General features: G+C 32.9%; 1 protein-coding gene across 1 annotated transcript in view; it reads right to left on the reverse strand.

Annotated features, from left to right (window-relative positions):
- LOC118199035 (hemicentin-2-like) overlaps nucleotides 1-22228 on the reverse strand; it is a gene marked incomplete at its 5' end in the record, with an annotated part of 837377 nt that overhangs the window by 269916 nt on the left and 545233 nt on the right. The window contains one exon of the mRNA XM_085806510.1: nucleotides 10420-10686. Coding sequence (XP_085662636.1) covers nucleotides 10420-10686 — 267 coding nt within the window. The remainder of the gene's footprint in view (nucleotides 1-10419; nucleotides 10687-22228) is intronic.

Raw genomic sequence — 22228 nt, forward strand, 5'->3', positions numbered from 1 at the left:
TCTGACTAGAGGTATTTGCCTTTAAATAAACGTGCAGCTATTTCTTGAGGAAACCTCAAATACAATATTGCTGAAAAAAACTCTATAAAGATATTTAACACAGATTTCATTCCAAAAAATGGTTGAGACATTCAAAATGTTTACTTCAAATCTATATATATTTCAAATGATTTTGATTTTATTGTAAAGGATTGTAACTCCAGAAAATGCTTCAAGCTATGTAATCTGTAAAAATTGATTTGCATGGATTTTTTACAGAAATAAATATTACATCGCTATTGAATTAAAATTACTTTTTTTAACGTTATAGGCAGCCAACAAATGCATAGTATTTCTAAAATGGCATTGTTTCAAAATGACATAGGAATTAAATGTGCGTTCGAAAACTTACCCGTGTGGACGGTTCCAACAGTTTCGTGCGCTTCACTTTCCCTACCATAAATCTCTCGGCAAAATAATATTTTAAGTGCCCCATTGTCGCAAAGAGAATATGCACTCCACGCCTTTCTTCTTCGTGATCCGAATCCGTGCTCAAGGTAAAACAGCCCACTTCTTTATTACCATGCAACAAGGTGACATCTTCTTTTTGAAATCTGCTATACATTTTATACTAAATAGCTGTGGGCATCAAGCTTGATACAGATTTAATATCATCCGTCTAAATCTGTCTCAAGATATATCTTGACAGATGACACATGATAAAACAAATTTAATAGAGTCTAAATCTGTCACTAGCCTAAAATAACAGGGAGTGCATCAACAAAGTATCTTCAAATAGCTCTAATAAATTAACATTAGAGATGCTGAAAGTAGCATTTGAAAACAGCATTAATTTACGTTATAATTACATATTTGGAATTTGATACGATAGTAAAATTAATATAAATAACATTTTTAATTTGAAGAATTCAAACTATTATTCAAAAATGGTAATGGCTTGATTTGAATTCTTGGCCAGTCATTGGATCATTTTTCAGAAAGAATAATTTTTCTTAAACGTAAATTTTCTGTTATATTGGGTAAAATAGCACTTTTAAAAAGTCATTCGAAAGTGAAACAGCAATAGGATAGTGAAACACTGTTCAAAATGCTTGCATAATTAGTTCTATAACACTTCAACTAACTGTATGCTATAATTTGCAACTTTTTTAAACGATTTTCGAAAACGGTTCTGAGAGTTAGGAGCAATTTTGAACTACTAAATACATATATCTATGCCTCTCTTAATACTAGAGTAAGGTTGTGCACGTTGTTTGCAGCATACGTAAAAATTGAGAGATTTTAGAAGTTACATAATAATGTTCTTAATTATACCTTTGTACTTTCCATTCAGTTACTAAATGATTTGTTTCAATCTCGAATCTCGTTCATTGATGAAGCCTACTGATGTTGAAGGTCACTGAAATGTATAGTTACTTAAGAACCGACGGATTTTGAGTAAGTTCTGTAGCTGAAGATACCGCATTAGGTACAATAAATTAAGTTAAATAGCATTAAAATTCAGTCGAACTATTTTAAATGTTTCAGTAAAATTTAAAAATGATTGTCTCCGCTATCTCACATTAAAAAGATGTAAATACCTTTTTCATTATTTCTGCTATTTGTATACAATCAGGAATAATTACATTTAACGGGAATAATTACATTTGAAGCCCTAAAAGAAAGTTTTCTATATAACATGTTCTTATTTGAGGGAAAAAACGTCCATTTTTTACAGAACGGTTTCCTTCTCTTCTATGCCATTGTTTAAATATTCATATCACGTCTTACGTAAATTCTTAGCTTAAACTCTAGAAGTCCTTTAGTTAATAGACGCGAGGTGAAACCGCAAATCCAAACGAAGGAAAGAAGAACATGTAAATGAAATTCAAGAAACAAAGTTTACGCATAAACGAAGAATTTGTAAACAAGCGATCAGCGATCATACATGTTTAATAAATTTTTTCTTGAAAGATGTTAAAATATTAAAGAGAACTCATGGGATTAATATTCTGCTGATAGCAGAAGAAAATTAGCAGTAAAGATGGGGAATTCTAAGACCATATTTATTGAAAACAGAATCCTTCTTGACATTATTTCTATTTTAGATTAGGTCTTTTTGACATATGGGACATGGTTTTGCCTTAGTTAATCGCACATGGAAATTTAGAAATTTGTATTTATTCATCGAATCTTTTTTCCAACTTGACAAAATTGCTGTCTGCACATTGTTCACGTTAAGGGGACAAATAACTGGGACCCTGATTGAAAGTAATAATGCAGTGATTTAGCTAGAATGATGATGTCTAGAAATTAAATGTAGGGGAATTAATACTGCTGTCTGGTATAAAAAGATTATATGACACTTAATAGAGCAAATTCCTCAGTGACGATTCTGGAGCAGTTTCTTGGCGATAAAATCGTATCTAAAGCCAACTGAATCTCCAGATTCAACAACAAAGATCTCTGGATCTTGCTACAAGTAACAGAGACTCTTTTTTGCAGAAATTAAAATAAACATCATTGCAGCCATTCAAGATGCAGACAAAAAACCTTTTGCGAAATTGTCAGGAATACGATGAAACATGTACGTAAATACATCGAAATGAAGGGATGGCATTTTTCACATACGCTGTAATAAAAGTGTGCATCAAAATATGTTGCACACTTAAAATTTCTCAAAAGGATTCATGTCCCAAAAGAAGGTGAGTGTTAAGATAGGTGATTGCGTAAGGATTTTAAGGTTTACTAACGTTTATTTTATTTTAAAACTTTGCTATCCTGTCTTATTTTCCAATTTCGGCCAGAATAAACGCGAACACGTTTGGTTATGCAAATTGAGCTTGCAAACTGTTAAGTATTTAAGTTGTAGCTTTTAGCCAAGAGAGGGAGAGAGACTTTTCGCTGCCTTACCTCACGCGCGCTTTTCAGTCAGTTGCTGTCTGCCTTTAAGACCAGAAATATTTTATTTGATACTTGAGGACGTATTGCAGTTTCCCGCATTCTGCTTACTACAGACGTAAAGTTTAAAAGGCCAATCTTCGCGTTACTAGTCTTCGTAAAGCATTGGAGTTTAGTTCTTACTTAATTTAGTTAGTTTGTAGTTCTTGTTTTTACGTTTCCGACTATAAGTATTGGTCTTTGTATCCCGAAGTGCGGAAACCGATGTAAAGGTGAAAAATAAAGTAATTAAACCCTTCCTACTTGTGTTGTATCTTCTACACTTAGAACATAGTTTTAAGTAACTCAGGATTCCAGAGATGTTTGCAAAGGCAATTAGAAGAAATAGTAGTCCTGATAATTGCTGCGAGATAATTCGCGTTCAATCCCAGAGGAACGAGTTGGCTAAATGTTGGGTTTTCATGGTTTTCCCTATGAGTAACGTCAAAACAAACCAGGTGCATTTATTAAGTCCTCCACGAAGGCATTCCTTTCTCTAGGCAGTTAGTTTGTGTGTGCTTTGCTTATATTCAAATAACCTAACAAAACCAGTGTTCAATTTTAATCTGAACATCATATTTCTTGGCTTCGATACGATGCAGTTTTATTTAGCAGTGCAGTCTATATCGATATTTTAGTTAGCAGTCAAGTCTATGTCGATATTTGAATTTTATTGTTTACGGATGTATTGCTCATCATATTTAAAAACTGATAAATAAAATAGTAGAAACATTTATTAATTCTTTCTAGGTAGTAAAATTTTATATAACTTACCTCCTTTCACCATTTTTATTCTGTTTGTTATCTCCTTTCTTAATATTAAAAAGTTTCTCTAGTTACTCTAATTAACTGGTATAACAAAGCGTTATACACATGTGATTACTAAATTTTGTTCTTCAGGTATCAATGATACATCAAATGCACTTATCAAAAAAAACTATTCTTCAATCAAATGCGAAAGATGCTTTGCTCTCTTTTTTAATTTTTAGTTATTTTTTCCAGCGAAAGTTCAAGGTAAATTCCAAACGAAAAGCTTTAAAAGCTTATTTTTGATTATTAAAACTGACAGTCAAGAAACATTTTTAAGTGACTGATTTTCCTTTTAATTAAAAAAAATTATGCTTGGAGCCTTTTTTAAACCTTTATTATAATGAATACATCAAAGCCTTTACAAAAAAAAAAAAAAAGTTTCAGTTAAAAAGAATGCCTCCGAATAATAGGTAGGCGGCTTTTTTAACGACAAATTGTGGGGTATTAAAAAATTCACCAGATAGTTTCTTCCCCTTCAGGAGTTCTTTTTAAAATAAATCTTAATATTTTTTATATCAGGTTCAAAAGGATTGATCTTTATAATCAAATAACAGATTTAAATTCCCTATTGGATGTATGGCGTTTATAATCGAATTAAACTCCTCTGCGAAATTCGTTTGTGCGTTTGTCTTTGGTTGAATTAAGTTATTTATTATCGTAAAGCACTCAGAAACTATTTGAATATTTCTCTTTGAAACGAAATTGAAATTTCTACGTACAGTGAAGCTTTCCATTTAGTATTATCGTTAAATAATGTCGTATATGATGGGTGTATTATGACTAATGTTATTCTGCGGATTTAGATTCCAAGTTTTCTTGGATTTCCGTATGATCGTGTTCATGCTTTCTCTCAAGAATTAAAGTAATTCTTGAGAGAAAGCATGAACACGAATTAAAGTAATTCTTGAAAATATTACACTATTTTTAATACAATTGTGAATAGGATTTAATTTTTTTGAACTGTTAGCGAATTGTGAAAAGCTGTCACTTACAGTAAACAGACAAAGAAATAAATAATGAAAATTGAAATTAATTAATGGATTGAGATGTAAAGATAAATAATAAAGTTAAATTAATTATAAATATGCAAATATTAAAGTCAATTTAAATAAATATTTCCGTATTAGAATCCTCATTCAAGCCTCCTAGAAACTGTGAAACAGTGTTAATTCCCCATGGATTACGCAACCCTGCCTTCCTTATAAACTATGCAGAATTTACTTAATTAAACGTACATACAGGACAACTTTTGTATTTTATGTAATGAGACGTGGAATTCATGGTAATAATTGGATCTTTCGTAGAAATGTGGAATACTGCGAAACAAAAACACAGAATAAAAACCATAGGACTTCTTTATACGGTCTATTAAATTACATTTTTTGCTGCTCTTCATTTAAACTTATTTCCTTGAATTATTCTTACGTACTTAACCTATTCTTCAAAACAAGTTGAAAATGACATCAAAAATTGGAAATTTTGAAATTAAATATCGTGGTCAATTTTTATTATATAGGAGTCAAACTTCTTATAATTTTATTTTTTCATAACGAGTATAAAACTTTCGCAAATTTAAGTATAGGCATTGGGAGACCGCATTAAAAGTTAGATTTCACAATTTATCGGAATTTTTTTTCTTCATTTTTTCCTTTTCTTTTTTAATTTGCTATTGCCTAAATAAGAATATTTTTGTCATTTGAATCACATATATAATTGAAAGTTAATGACTAGACCAACGATTGCGAAAATAAAGGCCAGGAAAAGGTCTTTTAAGCGGGTGTGTGTATATATATGTATGTGTATATATATATATATATATATACATGTTTGGTATTTCCGATTGCAATAAAAAATGGAGGTGCACAACTAGATCTTATATCAGTTCCATATATAAAATTTCAACGTTTTATGGCTAATCATTTTTTAGATATGCATGCATACATACATACATCATACATGCATACGGACGGTACGTAAGTGCGTATAGACGTTACGACAAAAATTCCTTCTGAATTGCTTTGAAATATGTTTTTAGAAGCCATTTTGGAGAAAAGATTCCTTTATTCTGTCTGTACATACAGACACCACGAGAAATCTTCCAATTGTATTCGGAAAGGCTCAAAATGGATATTGCCACTGAAATACGAAGTTTTCACGATAACAGAAATTCTTTTACTTCGTACAAGGATGTAAAATGCACATAAACGTTAAAACCCAGATGTGACTAGTGCAGCCTAAAGTAATTTTCAGTGACAGGACGGTTTTCTGGAAAAATGAAAAAATAAGAATTCTGAAAGGCTTCAGATTTTAAATTACGTCCAAAGGGGCGTTTTTTTTTAACGTTTTCCGTGTTACCTTTATTTATTAAATATCATGTTCTTTGGCACTTAAACCATAAAATTCAGTTCAATAGCAATGTCTTAAAATAATTTTAAAATGAGCATATCTTTATAATTTCCAATACACAGTTCCGCGCGCTGGAGATAAAAAGTTTTTTTTCTCCCTGTAGATTGTTGCCATTGCTGGCTTTTAAATCGTTGAATTTGTTACTCAAAAATTCGTTAAAGTTTTACAAAATATGAAATCGATAATAAAACAAATTCCAGATTTCGAAATTGGTCAAAATTGGTCCATATTCGTAGGAGGATTACGTCATTCGAAGTTTGATGGCTCTATGTACCGTTGTTTTATAACAATGCGATAAATATACATATATTTATGCAGATTTTTCATTATTTAATTTCTTCAAATATAATGCAGGATTCTAACATTTTGTGGCAACAGTTTAAAAAGTGATTCGTCGTTTATAGTGATTCAACGCAAAATCGCAAAACGAAAACAATAGTCCTTCAGGGGCAAAGTCCCTTTGGACTATAAACAATATAAAGAATATGGTTCAAAATTTATGTCCTAAAATATCCGCACGGTATAAGAAATCAAAATGGAAAGTGCATGGCATTGATAGAACCATAGTAAAGTAAGTACGTTTCCCTCTCTCTTTCTCTCTCTCTCTCTCTCTATATATATATTTACACTCATGTCCATAAATTAAGGATAATGCAAAATTAGGCAAAGGAAGAGTTAGAAGCAAAACAAATTTGACTTATTTGTAAAGCTTATTCATTAAACAAAAGGTAAAGAGCAAAAAAAAAGATGCTATATGTTTGATAATTATTAAAAAAATTAGCGATTTTTTCTCCCTGGAGCAAATTACAAAAAACACCTATTTACAAAAAAACAATATTACATGGTTGGTATGATTGTTAATACATTGTATGTCTCCCAGACGATGCAATACAGTCCGTATAACGCCTAGGCATTCTGAGTATCAAAGTATCGATCTGATCTTGATATTATACCACTCAAAAAACACAATGTTTTCCGAAGTTCCGGTAGACATGTAGGAGGAGGTTGACGGGCTGCAACTCGTCGGCGAAGCATGTCCCACACGTGCTCTACTGGACTCAAGTCCGGCGAGAATGCTGGTCAGTCCATACGGGTGATATCCTCCGATTGAAGACATTCTCTTACGATGTTTGCACGGTGAGGACGGGCGTTGTCATCTATAAACACAAATTGTGCGCCTATGGCGCCCCGAAACAAACGTACATGTTGTTCCAGATTGACGTCCCGATAGATTTGGCTTGTAATGGTTCCAATTTGAGCATGCAGTTCAGTTCTGGAACCCAGAATAATTCCACCCCAAACGAGCACTCCTACACCAACGTAACGGTGTCGTTCAATGATGTTTTCTTGGTGGTAACGGGTACCTTGAGCTCTCCATATGAAAGTCCGGTGAGAATCAGACTGCAAGCTAAACCTGGACTCGTCGGAAAACATCACACAAGCCCACTTTTGCGGTGTCCACAATGCATGCTCTGTACTCCAGGTTAACCGCAGGCGACAGTGACTTGCAGTAAGTGGAACGCATATGACAGGTCTACGAGCATATAGACCAATCTGCCCTAAGCGTCTGTACACACGGTCTTCCTTGTTATTGTCGTACTTGTTATTGTCTGAGGCTGTGCTCCGCCTGTTTCTTTTGGCAGTAACTGCCAAATATCGGTCGTCATTCCGCGTTGTAACTCTGGGGCGACCTGTGCTGTAACGTCTACTCACATTACCATCATCTTGGAAGCGTTTCCAAAGCCTGGAGATGACACTCTGGGCAATTCCAAGTTCCTCTGATACTTCCAGTTGGATACGCCCACATTCCAGCGGCCGATAATTCTACGACGTAAAAAATCATCCAAATGAGTCCTTTGTGCCATAAATACTCGGTTATTGCACTGAAATGGTTATGAAGCGCCTGCGAACAATTTTACTTCTTTGCCTGTATTCCTTATATATCACTCTCTTACACTCTCGTCATTGTGACGTACCACCAGTGTCATCTGGTTACTTCCTGAAATTTGCATATGATTCTTGAAGATGTGTGTAGTGATTTTACAGGTGATATATTTATTTTAGAGTTCGATTTACGCGTGACTCCGAATTATCCTTAATTTATGGACATGAGTGTATATACTATATGTGAAGATAAAACAAACTAATTTGGAATTAATCAGTTTTCTGTTAAAGAATAATATAAAGAATAAGAGGGAGCTTTTTCCATGCTTGATGAACACTTAGGTTAATTAACTGTTTCTTTGTTGTCGTCCAAGGGCAATATTTAGAATTTTTTTTATTGCAGTCATAATGCTGCATATTCAACTGATATACATCACTGCATTCCTAAAGGCGAAATTGCCTGCGTGAAGTAATAGTGCTATTTTCGGCTTTAAAGCTAATTACAGAAAAGAAAGATTTTGGTCTCGATGTAATATCTAATTTTTTTTTTAAGAATACTGCATATAACATCAGAGAATTCTAAAAGAAGACCATTCAGTTTTTAATGATTTGGATCTTCTGCGGAGGAGATCGTCTCACAGAAGATGACAATTAAACACAGAACGTCATAGTTCAACCGCATTTAGATATGTTACAATAATTCAGTTTGAAATATGTATTTTATTGGCTGTAGAAATAAATGCGAAGGGAAGGATATAATAAGACCTGTTGCCAGATTTGTCTATATTTGCAATACAGCCTGCATTCCGGTAAAGATGTATATAACTTTGATTGCCCAGATGTGAAACAATGAATTTTCAGTCTTAAGTAATTGTCGATTTAGTTTAAATGAAAGCGGTCTAGTTTAAGAAAACAACTGAGCTGATAAATTCTAAGTTTTTGCTTTTAATGTGGTAATATTGTTTACAGAGAGTACTTGCTGCTTAGTTTGAAAGAACATTTCTAGTTCTGCGTTTATTCACAACAAAGTGGTAAATTCTTCATGTTTTGAAGAAACATCAAAACTGATCTTTTGTCATACACTAATTCAGAGGAAAGTCAGACTTAATTTGAATAGTGAAATGCTAACCTTTAAATAAATATTGTAAACAGTATAGCTGAATTTATTCCATAGTTTGTTTTAACTGTTGTATTCATTTCGTGAAACACCGGTAATAGCGAATCCGGTGGGAATTCTGAATATAACGAATGAACTTTGCGGTCTCATCTGATTCGCTATATACTACTTGAAATTACTTTATACGACTATAGGGACTTTTAAAACGTACAAAAATTATATATAGTTGCCTGAAACGTGTCCTTTAATTATTATAATTTTTTCTAGAATTTTTATAAGTTTTAGCTCAAAAGTTACTATTAGCCACAATTATTCAGAATTAAGCTAAAATGATAGCGAAAATCACCTTTACAAATTTCAAAATTAGGCTAAAGAACAACCTTTGCTTGGCTTAGATTTGGAATATACTTGTAATTCTTATCGATTTCAAGGGAGATCAAAGATAGGTCTCTTTTAGAAAATACTCCTGATGAAGAGGGACTTCTTCAGGAGTCAGCCTGCTCTCAAAATTGATAGTGATTTGCAAATTGTTCTTACATTTCCTCTCACATTTTGTGACTTTTACGTCACTGTTCTTTTAGCGTCTTCCCCACTTTTCTCTGTGCTCTATACAAAGGCTATTCGTGGCAGGTGAAACACTCTTTTCATGTAAAATTAGACATATCTTAGGGATTTGTCACGAAAATGATTATGATTGAGAATATATATTTTAGAGGGATGAATGTATTCGCTAAAAATATTAGATCCTGACATTTATGCTAAGTAATTTAGAGTGTAAAATTATTAACATATGGTAATACTGAAAAGAGAGGAAAACACGTTTAATAATTGCAGAAAGAAATAATTGTAATTAAGCCTTAACATGATTTCATTTAGTTTCATGATTTTATTCTATTGGAGATATTATTCATTCTTTTTAACAGATAAGTTAATAGTATTACATTTTTATGTAATTCATTAGTCAATTTTTATATTTTTGTGTGAGATAGCCTATTTTTCTTTTCAGACTTAAAAAAAGACTTAAAGACTTAATAGAAAAACGAACTTTCATTCCTTTGAAACTTTCGTTATGATGGTGTTTGACTCTATTTTAAAGTATAGCCTTCTGCACTACTTGCAGGCTTTCCAGCTATTTTCAGTTATTTCACGCATTTCTTTCAGTTACTGCTATTTTATAGTATAAACTACTTTCGCCATGTCCATGATTCAACCGATTATAATGGTGTTAAGCAATCAGGTAGTAAAATCGCCTATCCTGTATGAGATGTAGAAAGCATACTCACCAGCTCCATTGACAGTTATTTTGCAAGGTTCTGATCTTCCAACGTCATTGATAGCAATGCAGACGTATTCTCCATAGCTATCTGGAGTCCTGGGCAATGTGTAAACGCTGTAGTCATCATAGTCGTTCTCCAATTCATAGTCGTCTAAAGTCTCGTTGTCCTTACTCCAAGTGTAGTTTATTTTCGTAGGAAAGCCGTCCGCTTTGCATCTAAGGATTTCATCTTCAGCCTCGTTACGATCTTGGATAATAAAACAGTTCGGTTTATCTGAAAGAAGGTAAAAAGGGAATGAAACGTTTTTAAAAATTTAATGATTTTTAAAATGTGTACTTTGAATTTAACAAATTATTTTTCAAAGATAGATTTTATGCTTATATATATAAATAAAATTAAAAGTATCAATAGATAAAAAAATAGTTTTAGGCGATAGAGAAAAAAATTATAAAGAACTATCGTAATTAGATGTTAGCAGAATACAAACGTCTACGTATTGACGTTAGAAATTTTTTTATTAATTACAGTATAATATTCAAACAGTTATCCATTTCTGCAAATTATTTCAATAATATTATAAAATCTGTATACTTTTACAAGTGAACTATATCAGAAAGACTGCAAATTTTAGAAAAAATGCATTATTAAAAATAAAATTATAAAAATTATTAAAAATAAAAAGCTTTATATAGAGGCTTTTTGTAACTTTGTAACCTGCTTTTAAATCGCTTAGGTGGACATGTGACAAAGCTATAAATGTTTCTTCGCATCGGAATTTAATAAACGATCTGAGAAACAGACATATTTATCTTCCATATTAAAATCTTAACTGTTTTAAGAAAACAAATATTACAAATGTTCATATCCAAAAATAGATTCGTTACAAGGATACTAGTGTAGCCTAATGTGTATAATTTTAATGCTTTAAAGTATCTATCGAATATGTTTACAGTGGGTTTATAAGCTTTATAAAGTTTGTTTTTCTTTGATAACATAAACTGTGTCCAAACTCCGCGCAGACGCAGAACGAACAATTGCTGTGTCTAAAATTAATTTCAAAATCTTAAGAAGTTATAACAAACCTTTCTTTATAAAATCGGAACTTGAATATAAAGCGCACATATAGTGCTTAACCACCACTCGTGGCGAGGTAACTTAAAGTAACGGTCAATTTAAAATTTAAAACTAAATCTAGTAGACAAGGGTGCGGAAAGGGTTTAACTCGAAGTTGGCTCAAAACTTCTCAACAGCGTAGCAATTAAACTGAAGACAGCAATAATGCAAAGCCGAATAATATAATGTTATCTGAGTTAGCAGAAACCTAGTAACGTGCACCCGAGGGGCCGAACAATCCGAAAACCTTAACTTAAATGCTCTAAAACCTGATTTGAATTTTAGTAAGGAAGAGGAAAAGAGCAGTGACAGTGCAGATCTAAATCATGATAAATGGTTAGCTTAACATAATGGAACGTTAGAGGTTGATGAAATTAGATTTGTTCGTAAACCCCTCTGGACAATCTGACGGCGCATTCCGATGCTGTATAATAATAATTTTATTGCTGCCTTAGAATTTATCAATCAAATAAATTATGAATTAACATAAAATACCATATATAAGCTGATACTTGTGTAAGTCTAGAAGTAAGATTTTTCCGCAAAACTGAAACCGTGGGTAAGCTGAATTTAAAATTGCTCTAAAAATATGGCTGTATATTTCGCTAAAAGTGGAAGCAAATGCATGTCTAACTTAGCCAGATCTATGATCAAACGAGTTTAAGTTCATGATCAGCTATCGAAAAATAAGGATGAGAACATTGTAAAATTAATAGACTTTTTAGTTCCAATAGTTTTTCTTCTTCAATTCTCTCAATTTTTAGGCATGAACAACATTTAGCGCATTGGCAATACTATGAAAAATTGTACTTTTATTGTCTGTGGGGCGAGCCTTTCTTAAGCAATCGAAAGAAATTTTGCCTCACTTGTGCTGACGATTTTACGAATAAAATGATAGGCTTAATTTCTGCTATGTAGTGAAAGATGCTCTGACAAAACTAGAAATTTTGCTAGTTTAAAAATAAAAGTTATCAGTTTTGCAGAGATGCTCTGGATGTAACTGAAGAGGAAATAATTTACAAGGAGGATAACAACAGTGTTAATAATGAAATGGAAGACAGTGACTTTCACCCGGTTTTTTTCTCAGGCACCGACGATTGTAAAAAAATTCCGAGTTCCATTATTTAAATTTTTGTTTAATGTATATTAGTATTAAACAAAATAAAAGTAATACTTTTACGATTTTTTAACTTATAATACAATTTTTTGATCAAATTATTTGGAAATCGTGTTGAATTTATATGTAAGTCGATACCCAAATTTCAGAATAAAATTGCTAAAAATACTCAGTTAACTGGCGTAGGTACAGTGAAATACGTTTAACGCGAAAACGCTTAAGACGAAATATCGCTTGACACGAAATAATACAACGGTCCCGTTAGCATATTTCACAAATGCACATCAGCGTAGCCACTGAGGGAGGGGTTTCGAAAACTGACCAATGATCTTCTATTGCTCTTGTGACGCTAAATCTTCGAGCCTGTGAGTGTATGTTGTTTACGTTTAATTTGTATTTGTTTCGCAGTTATAAATGTATGGCGTAATAGCAGAAAATCTTGTAGTGCTTTCGTTTTATGAGTTTAATTAATCGCTGACATTTCACTTTCACGATTTTTATCACGCAATCGCTGACATTTCTTCGCGATTTTTATCACGCATTAATATTTGGATTGATGTTCACGGCGTATTATCGCTCTTTACATCGAGAAAATGACTCAAGCTACAATTAGCCTCGAATATTATGCATTTACTAACACCTGTGGATTAAGAGAATTCAAGTGTGTAATTTTTTGGACTGGAAGTGACACAATGAATCTAATGTTTTCTTATTTCAATGCTTGCATTCTTTTGAATTTTAAAGTGTAAGATTCAGAATACATGTTGTGTATGATCTGATTATATCCATTATTAAGAGTAAAAGTTAATAAGTGAATAAATTGAATATATTCGTTGTGAAGAAGATAAATTCATTTAGTTTGATGAGTATTTCTTGTATAGACAATACATTTAAGAAAGAACAGTTATTAAATGGGAAATTTAACACACTAAAATGTATACGAATCCAAATTAGTAAAGTTCACTTTGAATAAAATTCTGCATTGGTTATTAGAGCACCTTTTTCATATAGACTGAAATAAAAAGTTCTGACTTCTTAGTGAAAGCTTCACAATTGCTTATATTTGATCTAATTTCGCAATGAAAAGTTTCAGAAGAAATCGACGATGCTTTAATTATTTTATACAGATAAAATTACGTGGCAGAATATTTTCAACCATCTTGCTTAAATCTTAAAGCACGCGTAAGGTCATGTGGCATGACAGAGATATTACTGGATGCCCATTGGTCATTCCTAGAAACCACTCCCTCTGTGGCTACACAGATGTGCACTTGTGAAATATGCGTCCCAATAAACTATTATGTATTTTCATGCATTTTGTTTCTCATAACACGAAACAAAAATCGCTTAACACGAAAACATATCCGCTCTGGGAATGAACAAAATGCGGAAAACACCGGCTTCGCAGGCGAGATTTAAGAGGGGTGTGAAATGAAAGAGAGATGGTTTCACATGTTTCGTAGGAGGCTAATTTGGCTTTGAAATACCTTCGGAATAGGCTGCGACACGAACCAGTTTTGTTTATCTAAGCTAATTTCACCTTCCACCCCTATAAACGCCGCACAAACTTATCTCTCATCAGTTGGCTTTGGAATTCGGTGACGAGCACATTGCAGTGTGAGTAAAAATCTGTGAGTTTGGTTCATATGTTGCACTCCGTATGTCTCTGTCTCTTCATATGCTGCGCTCTGCATGGTGACTCAGTGATTCCAAGGACGAATGAAAATTGTTTTCGTCATGCATGATTCTCAAAAGTGTCAGATTCTTTCGCGGTAAAAGAAATTGAGAAAGAGGAGATTGAAACTGAGCCGACACTTAATGAAATGTTTGAGAAAGTTTCTGTATTATTGGACTGTCCTATTGTATTATCGGAAGAATTCGTTGCAGCACTTGATGTTATTCTGTGTACAGCCCCAATTATGGTAGACAAAGACATTTTGGAGTTTGTTTAAAGCTAAAAAAATATCATTGATGCAGATTCCGACGACGAAAATGAAATGAATAATTCAGCTCCTTTTCCCAAGTCATCCGAAATGAGGAACATCGTGAAAAGTATTCGCAGTTATTTAGACGCACATTCCAGTGGTGAAATGAATAAAAAAATGGGCGACATTGACTAATTTGATGCTAAAAAAGACAAAGAAAAATATCAGAATATTTTCCAAAAACTCAATAAGTGTTTTGTTTTTCAAAAAACTTTAAAATTTTACATTAATTTTCATTAAGTTCTTTTGGATTTTGTTGTTTCATTGATTTTTATTAAATAAATGTATATATACATATCTATGTAAACAAATGTACTCTAATAAACTTAATTTTCTTAAATATATGTTCCTTTTTTTTTTAATATCCTTTAACACGAAATTCTTTTAACAAGAAAAAATATTTCAATCCCCTCAGTTTCGTGTTAAACGATTTTCACTGTATACAGTATATGTTTATAATAATCGCATAAAATTTCTAGTGAGGCGAAATACTTACCATGGTAGTCCCGAACAGTCTCAAAAATGTAATCCACTCACCTGGATATTTCATTATTTGGGATATAAATTAATTGTGAACGAATTAATAGTTAATTGAAAACTAAATTAAGTTTGCCCCGCTGAGCAACTGAGCTCTGCAGAATTGTAGTCAGAGGAGAAGGTTTTAATGCTCCGAAAGAGAAAATTACTTTCGAGTTCCTCTGATTTAGTTTTCACAGTTTCAGTTAGTTCCGGTTTACAGAGAACGAAGCCATTTTTCAAAATTAAATAAGTAATCGGTTAACAATATTCAAAAAGCATCCCGAGCAGGACAAAGTCTGAACATAATGAAGCATAGCCCATGAAACCGCTTCCAACTGCAATTTTACAAGAATTTTGGAACACCGCAATATTTTGATGAAAAGTACGACTTTCATTATTCCGTAAAACACCTAAACTCTAAATGATACTCACCAGTACAAGGAAACAATTTTGAACTGATCCACAATTCTTGCTTGCTTCGCTTGTTTAGTAGATTAAGACATATCAAATAGAAGTAAAAATCGTAAAATCTTTCATGTTCATTTGCTTTAAATTTTCGCATAGCCAGCGATCCTTGAGATTTGAATTTGGGTTGAATTACCAATATTCCAGTTATACTTATTCTTTCAGCTACTAGTTGTTTCATTCATTCAGAATTAGGTTAAAATTATTAGAATACCTTAATTCATTCATCTACGAATCTGAGTAAATTTAAAGTAGCCCGTAAACGTATAATTCCGAGTACAGTATACTTCAGTAAATGCTATCAGTCCCTTACTGGTCAAATTTTATCCTTTGTATGCGTTTTACACGGATGATGAGTTGTACGGGACAAGGGTGAGGCAAGTGAGGCACTTGTCTCAGGTAAATCACTAGAAGGGGCGTCAAATTGGCCATACGAATTTAAAAATTAAATTATGTTATTAAAAATTTAATTATGTTTTTAGATTTGTCAGCTATTATTAGGGTAAATAAGCTTCAGTAAACTTAAATTAATAAAACAGTAGGAAGAATTGCAAGAAAATATGGAAATTAATGTAATGTGCATTTCGATGTTATTTCTTATTTAGCAAAAAAGAAATTTTTAACATTTTCATTTGAAAGTTATAAATAATTGGCTATATTATTTTTCTGAGTTTATAAAGTTACGAGTAAAATATACTTTTTACTCGTAACTTTATAAACTTTATAAACTAACTATATAAACTTTATAAAGAATTTTGGTATAATTATGCTATAAGAATTATGATATTTTGGTTTAAAACATTTACTTTTGTTTAATAAAAATATAGCTATTTTGATATATATATATATATATATATATATATATATATATATATGGGCGCGTATTTACCTTTTTTCCTCAGGTGAAAAAATATGTTGGCATGGCTCTGGTTGTACATGCATATAATTTTCCGTCTTATTTTCAGAATTATACGTTTGGATACTGGTAGGCTGAATTGTAATTTTTAGATGAAAAATTCTGACATCAAAACAGAGAAACATAGGAAATTTTTAATCTCTTATGACAGAGGTCTCAAAATTTTTTGCGGCTCGAATGTACAATATGAAAGCAGTTAATGGATTTATATATATATACATATAATATATATATATATATATATATATGCATATAATATATATATATATATATGTGTGTGTGTAATAAGACTGTGCCATTATCGTAACAAGATGACTTCGTGAAAAAAGTTGCAACGGATTGACGATGGCTCTCTACATTATAACTTGAAGAAACTTTACTGCGTAATTAGAAAGATGAATGCATAAACCAAATATTCCATGATAATGCACATTAATTCAGTTTTGTGTAGAGAAAATAGATCTAGATCGTAGTTAACAACACCGATAATCATGTGCAAAAGATTTAAAGTAAAGAATAATAGAGCCTAGCAGTGCAGATGTTTTACATGGTAGGAGAGGATAATAAGAAGAAAAACTGACGTAATTGCTCACGAAGAAGTATTTATACTAGGCAGGTGCATATGTATAGCTAAGCTGCGATTGATTAATTTTAGATTTTTTGTTTCTAGAGTCATTCGGTTATTTCGAAGCAGGAGATGGGAAAAATGAGCAATGCCCTCGCCGGGAATCGAATCACGAACCTCTCGAATTCGCGTGGAGCGGGCCTACCACTACACCACAAAGGCATTTTAAGAAGGCGGAAGAAATACCTTATATACTCCCCCTTTTAAAGAGCGACTGGGGTTTTAGGGGACCCAGCCGCCAAATCCTGGTGGTGAAGAATCATCGTTCACCACCTTTTCAGTTCGGGCCCCACTGTAGAGATATTAGGCATTTTTGAAAGCAGGAGAGATGAAAAATGAGCAACGCTTTCGCCGGAAGTCGAACCACGGGCCTCTCGAATACGCGCTGAGGGTGCTGGCCACTACACCACGAAGGCATGCTAAGAAGGCGGGAGAAATAAGTTCCCTTTTGCAAGCAGTCTTATGTAACTTGGAAAGATCTCGAATTTGGGAGATAAGATGAACTTAGGGGGAGAACATAAAATTTAGAATAGTCCATTTTGAGGTCGCCAATTATTTCTTAGAGCAGCCATCGTATTTTATTATATATATGTAATGATATATATATATATATATAATGATATATATCTATATCTCTATATATATATATATAGATATGTAATGATATCTATATCTATATCTATATATATATATATATATATGTAATGATATTTTTAAATCAAGTGATTAAATTAAATTCTAATCATATTGCTTAATAATGTGTTGGCGATTCCCTACCTAAATTGCATCCCTGCTCCTAAATTTTGGCGAAATTCTTTCTTTATTATAAATTATATTAACCTGTTGGCGCCCGCCAAAGCGCCAAACTCATAAATTTGTCATATTATATAAAGTCCTTAAGAACACTCCTGATGAGAAGATAAGCGTCACCTCGTGATTTCAATTAATATCGCGTATTGGATGAGCACCATGACGCACACATATCTATAAATAGGGCTTCTCTCTCGAGGTACAGGAGGAACGCTTGTGAGATGGATGCTAAAATAAACGTATCACTTTATATTCCAAAATTTGTCTCATTCCTGTTGCCCCGGCTGCAGAACACAAATAATGTATGAGATTCTACATTTCATACATATATATATATATTTATATATACATGTAACATCTTACATGTACATATATATATATACGTGTGAGTGAGAGCGCGCTGGCGTTTGTGTTTACAAGGTGATCGTTATTAAACTTGGCCTATTCAAAGCACTCTACAGCTGAAACTAAAATGCAGATTGCTTGGAAAATTTGTAGACAGGATCCAGAGGATGCTCTTAAAGATTCCGACAAAAACACAATTTCAAAGTATGTCTGCTACAGAGCACACTCTTTAAAATACCAGGCTCTTTAAAAGATTCGATAATCAAAAATCACGCAGAGGAAGATCATCTGCATATAGAGTACTTTATTGAGAGTTCAGAAAGAGCGTATAATCCTTAACAGATCCCTTTGTGCGGCCGTTAAAATCTGAAAGTTTTAATTTTTAATTTCAGAAATTCTACATATTTTGAAATAACTTAAAATTACTTTGAATATATTATAATTAAAGAAATGAAGTTACTAATGGATAAAAATCTTGCCTTTGCCCGATTTCTATTTCAGTTTGAAATGATATTTTAGAAATATAATTATTCTTTGAAAAGACGCGAGATGCACTTAAAGAAGCATTCAGACGAGGGCTTTATATTCACAATTAGCATAAGGTGAACCTCCTTTTCTAAGCAACTAGTTATTATTAAGTCACGGAAAATGGCAAAGGGATTTGATCAAAATGTTCTAACTGCTCAACATTGTATATCAATCTGGTATAAATTAATCGTTGAGAAGGAATGATTGGCAATGGCTTATGATTCAATCGATACAAATGACAACCGGTCGAACTGGCGATCCACAAACTCAAGTGGTCTATGATTTAACTCAGCTGTAAGTTCGTATACACGCAAGTTGACTTTTCTCAATTGACTACGGTTTAAACCCTGTTTCAAAAGTGTGAAATGAACTAATGTCTGTTGCTGCTTTTGTTTTTGTTGTTGTTGTTGTTTTTCCTCCGATTCGTTAAGAACTCAGACAAGGTCCAAAAGACCGTTGACTCTAAGAAGGTCGAATACAAAGAAAAGCTTGGAGTAAATATCCTCCCTAGAGAGGCCCAAGCAGCCTAATACGTGCTCGGCAAAAGCCTGAAGTTCTCGGCACTTCGCTGCATGTGGCAAAGATTTGCATGTCCTCCTTGAAAGAGAAGCTCATTTAATATGACCGCTTGCAATACGTAAGAGTGCAGTTCGGGAGCCCCTGTCGCACTCAAGGGTTAGGCTTGCTGCCCTGGTACCTGAGTTGGGTGGGAGGGCACCAACCACTCCATCATAATTTGTGATGTTTTCAGAGAATATAATTCCGCATAGGTAAGGGCAAATCAGCAAAGTCATATGACTTTGTTGACTGTCTTTTACTCCTTATGACTGATCACAGTTGGGAAAGCTATACACCGTATGAACGCTCTTCATGGGACTAGTGAGCTGCATACGAGTCATGAGTCGCAATTTTACCATGGCTTCAATATAAGGTTTACAGTGGTATGCACACACACATATATATGTGTTATGTAACTCCCACAGCCATTGCCCCTTTAGGATGACAAAATCTGAAAATGACAATTATTTCTTAGAGCAAGCTTAAGGCGCATAAGTACGGTTGAGGATTAACTGAACCAGGCCTAAATAAAGTTTGTTTATTGTGGAATGATGGAAAATTTACCATCACAAACCATCAGCGTAAGATAAATCTCTCTGCAAGAAATACAAAAAGGAACGTAAAAGAAGTATGGAACAACAGAAGTGATATAGGCAGTGTCATAATATTTGGAAGCTTCTTTCATCCACAGTAGTGCGTAATTTAATTGTGTGTAATCCGGAATATATAAATATTGTACAATAAAAAAAGTTTCAAAGACTTTGATAAGCGACTTTGAGCTGTGTGGTTAGTTCCCAATGCTCTTGCAAATCATTTTTTAATGCTAGTTATAAATAGTTTCCATTTCTAACAATGCTCACACTTCCCTTATTTATTGTATGCTGTCTTCGCTCTGAATACTCATTTAATATGCGCAACCAACCTAACTTATTCCTTAAATTAAACTGCTTGAAAGTGCATGTAAATTAATAATAGTACTTTTCAGTTAATATTAATTTACCTATTCGTCTTTTCATCTTAAACTGCCGTCTTATTAACCATGGCTTTGAGTTAAATATGACCGTTGTACACTTTTACCTCGATGAATCAGGAGTTGAGATGGAAGTATTTGTTTAGAAAAGCGATATTTAACAATGATGATTATTTATATTCTCGGGAATACTAATCTCTTTTAGAGGTAACTATGAAAGGACAAATTTGCCATATGTTCCACAGTAATGATATTGTGTATCAACAACGGCTATGTTTTAAAAGGCGACGACTATCACAGAAGATTGAAATAATTGTGGATTATTGTATTAGAGAGATTTCGATGCGGGTCCTATTAAACATAGATTAAAATTATTTTATGCACACTAGTTAATATCGTGGCGTATCATGATATATCAGTAATATCATAAGTAAATAAATTTCATTTTTACATTTGAAATATAAAATTCAAGCTGAACTTATTTGTTTTAGTATAAATCTAATATTTGCATTCATAAATTTATATTGGAAAGCTTTCTTTTGGTATATTTATGGATATCTGCAAGAAATGTTTCATATAGGCGCATCAAAAATGCGCCAGGGAGCAGTGGAGGCTGATCGTGATGTCGCTACTCTAGCAAAATCTCATTCTTGCATCAAGTGCCAATGCAATCATGTAAGAACGACACCCAAAAAATGCTCGATAACCAGATGTTATCTTCAAGCTTTACGAGACCATCTTATCTGCAAACTTCAATCTTCGGAGCATTCTCGAGGCATTTGTCACTTTCCTAAATAATCCCTGGGGCATTTTCTTCCTTTCATTTTTTTTTATCATTTTTCTTTCCCCTTCTCATCTATTTCCATAGCGAATTTTTCCCTCCTTTCGGCACAAAACGTTCGTGGCAACAAAAGAATCTTCTCGGACAGTAACATCAAAAACCCATATAACCGAAGAAGATGAAGGGAACGAGGAAAAAAAGGAGAACTAGTACATTTCTCTCATGACGTTTTTTTCCCTCACCAATCTATAATACGTTTTGGCAGCCACCAGATTTCCAAATCCTAAGAATTCTATAAGATACGCCGGAGGCTGTGGAAGCTTAGGACAATTTACTCTGTTTGTCACTCCCTGCTTAGCCGTAGTTCGAGGAAGAATATTCGAAGTGAGCAAAGCGCGTCTTAAGAAAGCAGTTCTTGCCCTACAGGTTATGCTGAAGTTATGTTTGTAGAGTGAATAGAAGTGATGGTCAGTACTGATGTAAACGTCTGCAGGCAAGCAATCATTTTTTTCTAGAAGATGCTACGCAATTTCTTTGCTTCCACTATTTTAGAAAAAAGTTCGATTTATACGGAAAATTGCAAAGGTACTACAGAAAATGAATACAGAGTGCAACCCTTATTAAACACTATCTGATTTCTTTAAAAAATATGAGATTTAGTGCACAGTTTATTTTTAGAAATTGCCAGAAATATTTAGGGGTATTTTCTTGAACTTTTTCTTGCCTTATATTCCCATTTGTTCACTCATATCACATTTCTTTTGTAGTTTTTCTCCTACAGTGTAAACGATAGCCTTTTCAATAGCTGGATTTTTATATTTATTTCTTCAAAAATATAATTTTAATTACTCCAAAGATATAATAATTGGTATTACGGGCAAGTGGTAGGGGCGAGTAGATCTGTAAGAATGGGATTTTAATTACCTTCTATATCGGAATAAAAGAATACAATAATTGGTATTACAGGCAAGTGGTAAATCTTTGCTAATCACGCGGCATCTTTGAATGATACTTAGTATTATGATTGTTAAATGTTTTATTAAAACAACAGAATGAGATACTATAATTTTGTTGTTGTTTTTA

This window comes from Stegodyphus dumicola, chromosome 1, assembly GCF_044657685.1.
Source record: "Stegodyphus dumicola isolate Sdum_Otavi_A_Nest chromosome 1, ASM4465768v1".
NCBI lineage: Eukaryota > Metazoa > Arthropoda > Arachnida > Araneae > Eresidae > Stegodyphus > Stegodyphus dumicola.